The sequence below is a fragment of the Miscanthus floridulus genome, chromosome 6 (assembly GCF_019320115.1).
Source record: "Miscanthus floridulus cultivar M001 chromosome 6, ASM1932011v1, whole genome shotgun sequence".
In the NCBI taxonomy this organism is placed as follows: domain Eukaryota; kingdom Viridiplantae; phylum Streptophyta; class Magnoliopsida; order Poales; family Poaceae; genus Miscanthus; species Miscanthus floridulus.
Window position 1 is genome coordinate 57,755,868 of NC_089585.1, and position 7,903 is coordinate 57,763,770.

At 45.2% G+C, this 7,903-nt stretch overlaps 1 protein-coding gene across 1 annotated transcript; it reads right to left on the reverse strand.

The window, feature by feature from the left end:
• Positions 1-925: 925 nt before the first annotated feature.
• On the reverse strand, positions 926-7,481 carry LOC136457277 (uncharacterized). Its single transcript, XM_066457339.1, has 2 exons — positions 3,714-7,481; positions 926-973 (listed from the first exon to the last, which is right to left on the reverse strand). The coding sequence occupies exons 1-2, from the start codon at positions 7,359-7,361 to the stop codon at positions 926-928; spliced, it is 3,696 nt and encodes a 1,231-aa protein (XP_066313436.1). The 5' UTR covers positions 7,362-7,481.
• Between the last annotated feature and the right edge of the window lie 422 nt (positions 7,482-7,903).

Genomic DNA, 7,903 nt, shown 5'->3' on the forward strand with positions numbered 1-7,903 from the left:
CGAGTACCTAGGTGTATTTTTTACTGTCCATATTTTAGGTGTACTTTTTATCCTAAAATAATTTACTGTGCAGATTTGAGGTGTATTTTTTAAAAAACTTTAATATAATCTCGATTTCAAATTTGATTTATAATTTTTATGTACCAGAAGAGACATTTAAATTTAAAGTATTTTCTTACAAAACATATTACTAAAACACCTCAGGAGCTAAAATCTTTAGTTCCAGGCGGGCAAACTCCCGCCCGCGAATTGCAAGATTTCAGCCCCAAGCCCGCCCCCAGCGCTCATTTCAACCCCAATCTCCTAGCTATGCCGCCCCCGCCGCCGCCTCAATCGCAAAGAAAGAAAAAACTCAAAACCTGGAAGGCTCTGTCGGCGTCGGCGCATCCGCGCCCCCCGGCGGGTGCGGCTCCTCCGGCGAGCGCCCAGCGCCCCGCCCCCCGCCCCCGACGTCGCGGCCCCTCCCCGCGCGGCGGGCGTGGCTGCTCCCCCGATCGTCGCAGGCTTGCAGCTCCTCAATCGAGCGCCCCTCGTCCCCGACGTCGCGGCCCCCTCCCTCCAGCGACGGAGCCCCTCTGGTGGCGGCGCCCCCTCGGCGGAGCTCTGGCCTATCCCCTCGGCGGCGGCGCACCCCGTCCCTCCGACGTCGTCTGCCCTGTCCGCACCCCAGTACGCGCGCCGCGCCGGGTTGGCTGGCTGACGGACCTAGCCTTCACCAGCTGCGAGCGCTCCTCGGAGATGCAGCCAAGAACCAGGTCGCCATGAACCCCATCAACACTGTCCTTGGTGAGCACACCCTCAATCTCATCTCTGTTTATTCGTGTCCTAGCTCAGATCCCGACCAACTTCGGCCCCGAGCTGCACGCCTGCCTCCGATGCCGCCTCGTCAAGACCTACGACCAGGTACCCTCGATTCCAGTCAGTGCTAGATGTCTTCTGTTTTTGCGTTGTAGCATTGAATCCTATTGCGAGCCTAGACACAAATGTTGTCACCGGACAGTAGCAAACAATGGAAATGATGAGAGTAAATAGCATCAACTTAACCCTTCTTTTTTTTTCTTTCTTTCTTTCTTTCCTCCTTTTCCTTTCTTTTTCTTTTCTATTTTCTTTTTCTTTTCTTTTCTTTTCTTTTCTTTTCTTTTCTTTTCTTTTCTTTTCGACAAGTAGCACAAACTGAACTTTTGCAATATGATTATAACAAGAATGCAGCAAGTAGCATAGACTTTCTTTTACTAGGGATAAGGATTGCAACAAGTAGTACAAATATGCAATTTGAACTCTCTTATTTTCAGAACTGAGTGTACTCAGATTTGCACCAAAACGACAGGTGCATAAGGTAGTGTTTGTGTAGGCACGGCTGAAGGTGATGGTGGTGAGGGTTTCAGCGAAAAGGTCGAGAAAAACAGCGGTGCTTTTGCTGCTGGTTGTGGTGGTATTGGTGGAGATTGCAGCGGCTGAAGTGGGGGGAAAGGCAACAACGGATTGTGTGGTGACTGAAACGTGACAAGAACTCGAAACTCTAAAGGATTAGAACCTAAGAACCAGCACTTGACACCACGATGTAAACCACAAACTCAACAAGCAAAGAACTAAGCAGATCAGCAAGGCTCAAACTTGTGTTTGGAATTTCAGTTCTATCCTATTTTTATATTTCTGGACTATAGGTAAAGTAATGAACGGTAAATCACTCACCAAAGAACCTTGCTCTGATTACCACATGATGGGACAAGGGGTTGTTCCTGATCTTTTGGTGAGTGTGGATAAACTCGATTTGGGGTGGATTCGACGTTGGCTGTCCGACTACAACGACCACAAGGTTGCTGCGCCTTAGCAACAGGTACACCGGCTCCGATTGTGATGTTCTTGCCGTGCCAAGAACACCATGAACCTGCAAGCAACCGAGAACAAGCAAGAACAAGATGAACAAGCAAATAACTCACGGATTTAAGCCAAAGGCCGAATCTGAATCACAAGTTGGGGTCTTGAAACAAGCAAATCGGGTGGTCTAGTCGACACACGCGTTTACAAGGAAGAAGCAGCAGCTATCTTGCATCTAAACAAAACCCAACCTCATTCTGATGGCTGCTGGCTCTATTTATAAGGAGGAGAGCACAAGGGGGAGTGGGAAACCCTAATCTGGGCGTCCCTCAATGGGCTGTAGGTCTGTGCGTCCTTTGGCTTGCTGCGCACAGATTCGGTAGATTCTGATAGTGGGGTTGGACCCATGTGAAAGAGGACGACGCGCTCTTTCCAACAAGTCAAAAACCAGCTTCATTGGATCTCGTATCAAGGAGTTATGGTACTTTTGATGGAGTGTTTCCTGCTGTCTCGAGATGAGCTGAGCGCCCCATTAATGATGATTCCCACTTGTTCGGCTGCTCCATCCTCATCATGGGGTCTAAACATGAGGCAATGGGGTCTTGACCAACATTCCTAAGAATAAGACAATCATCACCATGATTTAGTAGCATCCAATTCTGAGACGAGTTTGTATGAACAGCGAGGAACGACTTTACCTGATAATTAAGTTGTTGTGCTCGAGCTCTTGTCATCGGACCTTGTTGTGCAGCAGGTGTGGTTGTATCAATGGAAGGGATGTCCTCATCATCCTCCCCTTCTTGCATTTGAGTCGTCCTCGACTCTAGTTCATCCTCTTCTCCCAAATATGGTTTCAAATCTGCAATGTTAAAAGTGGGGCTAACCCCAAAAGCTGCAGGTAGCTCAAGTTTGTACGCATTATCATTAATCCTTTCTAACACTTTAAAAGGACCATCGGCTCTAGGCAGCAACTTAGACTTTCGCAAATCAGGGAACCTATCTTTTCTCAAATGGAGCCAAACTAGATCACCAGGTTCAAAAATGACATGTTTCTTCCCTTTGCTACCAGCTAGTTTATACTTTGCGTTCATGCACTCTATTTTCTCTTTAGTGGTTTCATGCAATTTTAAGATTAGTTCAGCACGTTGTTTAGCATCAAAGTTCACTCGCTCCGAGGTCGGAAGAGGTAACAAATCAATAGGAGCACGTGGCACAAACCCATAAACAATCTCAAAAGGGCTTTTCTTAGTGGTAGAATGCTGTGAACGATTATAAGCAAACTCAACATGAGGCAAGCACTCTTCCCACATTTTTATGTTCTTTTTCAAAACAGCCCTAAGCAAAGTAGATAATGTTCTATTGACAACCTCAGTTTGTCCATCAGTTTGGGGATGACAAGTAGTGGAAAATAAAAGCTTAGTCCCTAGCTTAGCCCACAAAGTTCTCCAAAAATGACTAAGAAATTTTGCATCCCGATCAGAAACAATGGTGTTAGGCACACCGTGCAATCGAACAATCTCACGAAAGAACAAATCAGCAACATGTGTAGCATCATCGCTCTTATGACATGGTATGAAATGTGCCATTTTAGAAAATCTGTCCACAACAACAAACACACTATCCCTCCCCTTCTTTGTTCTAGGCAGTCCTAAAACAAAGTCCATTGAAATATCTTCCCACGGTGCACTTGGAACAGGAAGAGGCATGTATAAACCATGAGGATTAAGGTGTGACTTAGCTTTCTGGCATGTTGTGCAGCGAGCAACGAACCTCTCCACGTCTCTCCTCATCTTGGGCCAAAAGAAATGACCAGCAAGGATGTCCTCTGTCTTTTTCACACCAAAATGTCCCATGAGTCCTCCTCCATGCGCTTCCTGCAACAATAACAAACGCACAGAGCTAGCTGGAATGCATAGCTTGTTAGCTCTAAAGACAAACCCGTCGGTAAGGATGAATCTGTTCCATGTTTTCCCCTCTTGGCAATTCAGCAATACATCTTTGAAATCATTGTCATGTGCATATTGTTCCTTAATAGTTTCCAAACCAAAGATTTTAAAGTCAAGTTGTGAAAGCATGGTGTAACGTCTAGACAAAGCATCAGCAATTATATTTTCCTTCCCCTTTTTGTGTTTGATGACATAAGGAAAGGACTCGATGAATTCAACCCACTTGGCATGTCTACGGTTCAGTTTTGCTTGACTACGGATGTGTTTCAAAGATTCATGATCAGAATGTATGACAAACTCTTTGGGCCACAAATAATGCTGCCATGTTTCCAAAGTCCGAACTAGAGCAAGCAATTCCTTATCATAAGTAGAATAGTTCAAACTAGGGCCACTCAACTTTTCACTGAAATACGCCACAGGTTTCCCCTCTTGTAACAGCACACCACCCAACCCAATTCCACTAGCATCACATTCAAGCTCAAAGGTTTTGTTGAAATCAGGAAGTTGGAGTAAAGGTGCATGAGTTAACTTATCTTTGAGCGTGTTGAAAGCATCCTGTTGGGTTGCAGCCCAAGTGAAGGTTGCACCCTTCTTGGTGAGTTCATGCAGCGGGGCTGCAATGGTGCTGAAGTCCTTCACAAATCGACGGTAGAAACTAGCAAGTCCTAGAAAACTCCGCACTTGTGTGACCGTGCAGGGAACAGGCCAGCTGTGTATGGCCTCAACCTTGGCTTGATCAACTTCGATTCCCTGCGGTGTCACAACATATCCAAGAAAAGAAACTCGATCTGTGCAAAAGGTGCACTTCTCAAGATTGCCAAACAAGTGTGCATCCCGTAGAGCATTGAAAACGGCACGCAAATGATCAAGATGTTCCTCTAATGATCTACTATATATCAAGATGTCATCAAAGTATACCACCACGAATCTGCCAATAAAAGAGCGTAAAACCTCGTTCATTAATTTCATGAAAGTGCTGGGTGCATTAGTCAATCCAAAGGGCATGACAAGCCATTCATATAAACCAAACTTAGTTTTAAACGCTGTTTTCCATTCATCTCCTAGCTTCATACGAATCTGGTGGTAACCACTACGCAAATCAATTTTAGAGAACACAATTGAGCCACTCAATTCATCAAGCATATCATCTAACCTTGGAATAGGATGACGATATCTGATTGTGATGTTGTTTATCGCTCTACAATCAACACACATGCGCCATGATCCATCCTTCTTAGGAACTAAAAGCACGGGAACGGCACAAGGGCTAAGAGACTCACGCACATAACCTTTGTTGAGCAATTCTTGTACTTGTCTCTGAATCTCTTTTGTCTCATCCGGGTTGGTCCTATACGGCGCACGATTAGGCAAGGAAGCCCCAGGGATGAGGTCAATCTGGTGTTCAATCCCTCGAATTGGTGGCAGCCCCGGTGGTACCTCCTTTGGAAAAACATCGGCATACTCCTGCAAAAGATTAGTGACAGCAGGAGGCAAAGAAATAGATGTATCTTCGAGTGAAAATAAAGTTTCTTTGCAAACCAAAGCATAGCAAACAGTAGTACTAGCATCAATCTCATCCAAATCAGATTTGGTGGCAAAGTAACAAGAGCCTTTCAGCTTGATCTCATTTTTATTATGATGAACAGATTTGCTAGACTTCTTATGTTTCTCAAGTTCATTAGCGACAATCTGATTTTCACTAGCAACAGCCTGATTCTTAAGTTTGCTAGCTCTAGCAAGTTCATCTCTTAGAATAGCCTCAGGGGACATGGGGTGCAACACAATCTTCTTGTCATTATGCACAAAAGAGTATTGATTTGTTTTACCAAAGTGCAAGGAATCTTTATCAAACTGCCATGGTCTACCTAACAACATAGAGCATGCTTGCATAGGCACAACATCGCAGTCAATGGAATCATGATAAGAACCAATGGCAAACTCTACCCTTACCAATCGTGTTACCTTCACCTTGCCGCTGCTGTTAAGCCACTGAATGTAGTAAGGCTGCGGGTGTGGTTTTGTGCTCAACAAAAGCTTCTTCACCATTTCAGCACTTGCCAAGTTGTTGCAGCTTCCTCCATCTATGATCACACGGCAAGAGCGTTCCTTGATCACACACTTGGTTTGAAACAAAGTGTGGCGCTGATTTTGCTCAGCCCTCTCCATTTGGGCACTTAGCACCCGCTGCACCACGAGGCTCTCATAGTGCTCAGCAGCTTCAGCCCCAATGTGCTCTTCGTCTTGTTGGAAATCATCTCCTTCCGCTACATTGTTAGCAGCAAGCAAAGCATATGTTTCTTCATCAAAATCACTAGCAGAGGAATACCCACCATCAGCTCGCACAACCATCACACGTGTGCTTGGGCAGTCCTTGCGTACGTGGCCATATCCTTTGCAGCGTAGGCACTGAATATCCCTTGTTCTCCCCGTGGATACCACCGAGGATGAACTCTTGGCAGATGTAGCCGTTGCTCCTCTAGTTGGTTCACTTGGGCATGGTACAGAATTTGTTGTAGAGGAGCGTGGCTTGATGGTCGAGGAAGATTGTGGGGGTGCACGCGTTGACGGTGCAGCAGCATTGGAGGGTGTCCACGGGCTAGCACGACCTGCAGGAATGTTAGCCCTCATGCTAGCTCGTCGTCCCTGCACTTCTCGTTCAGCTTTACAAGCAAGGTGAAATAAACGATTGACAGAATTATATTCCTTATAAGCTAGAATATCCTGAATCTCCCGGTTCAGCCCACCCATAAATCTAGCTATGGCACCATCCTCATTTTCCTCTAGCCTGCAACGAAGCATACCCATTTGTAGCTCTTGATAGTATTCTTCTACAGATTTGGATCCTTGCCTCAATTGTTGCAACTTATGTAAAAGATCACGGGAATAATAAGAAGGAACAAATCTGGCCCGCATGACCCGTTTCAAAGCATCCCAAGTTGGTGTGTTATTTGGGTTCTTACGATGGTATTCAGACCACCAAACAGAGGCAAAGTCAGTAAACTCACTAGTTGCAGCCCTAACACGTTTGTCCTCAGGGAAATCATGGCGAGTAAATTTCTGATCAACAGCTAATTCCCAACTAAGGTACATATCAGGATTATACCTCCCATCAAAAGCAGGTATGGTGAATTTAATCTTGCCAAATGAGTCATCGGCACGTACCTCTTGCCGTGGTCGGCGAGGACCTGTCTCATGGCGGCGGCGATGTTGTTCGATGCGTCGATGACCATTCAGCTCCTCATCAAGCTCAGTGTCCGCTGCATATTCTTCTTCATCATGACCAGCAGCACTGCCCATGGTGTTGTTGTTGTTGTGATTGCGTCGTTCGAAACCATCACAGCGATTCTGTTCCATCCTCTCCAATCGCTCCAAGACACCTACAAGAGATGTATTAACAGAACCAAGAGTGCCTTCCAAGGAAGCCAACTTGGTGTTGGTCTCAATCTGAGCCGTCTCCAATTGACCAAGGCGCTCATTGGTGACACGAACATCCTCATCAAGGTGTTCAGCATGGAGCCTCACTTTGCGTTCAAAGTGTTGCAGCAAGGCTTTTGATCGAGGTGATTGTGGAGGGGTCCTTTCACCTTCTCCTGCCATGGTTAGTATGTAGCAAGGGAATCACAAGAAAAATATGTCCTACCAACTAACTGAATTAGGTGGCAACAATTTTCATTCTCTCAGCATGTGCAACCGAGTTCTTACAAGTCCTTACCTTGCTATGCAGATGGTGTTGGCGACGACAAGAACAACACAAGTAGTAGCAAGTAGAACCCTGTGACGTTGTAGATAATTTGTGGAGCTGTAGGTGGCTTAAAAAAAATCAAGGTACAGCTGGAACCACGTTAGTCAATGCAAGTTGAATAAGTGTTCAAAGATAGTACCGTGCTGGTCCTAGGCTAACCCGTGCTAGAGACGCGAGCCTAGACACAAATGTTGTCACCGGACAGTAGCAAACAATGGAAATGATGAGAGTAAATAGCATCAACTTAACCCTTCTTTTTTTTCTTTCTTTCTTTCTTTCCTCCTTTTCCTTTCTTTTTCTTTTCTATTTTCTTTTTCTTTTCTTTTCTTTTCTTTTCTTTTCTTTTCTTTTCTTTTCGACAAGTAGCACAAACTGAACTTTTGCAATATGATTATAA

Bases quoted from the DNA above. Each gene is read 5' to 3' on its own strand.
- LOC136457277 (XM_066457339.1), bottom strand. From the start codon at position 7,361: ATGGCAGGAGAAGGTGAAAGGACCCCTCCACAATCACCTCGATCAAAA. The intron at 974-3,713 runs GTGCGTTTGTTA...ATTTGTGTCTAG, and splicing joins TATGCATTCCAGCTAGCTCT to GCTCGCAATAGGATTCAATG.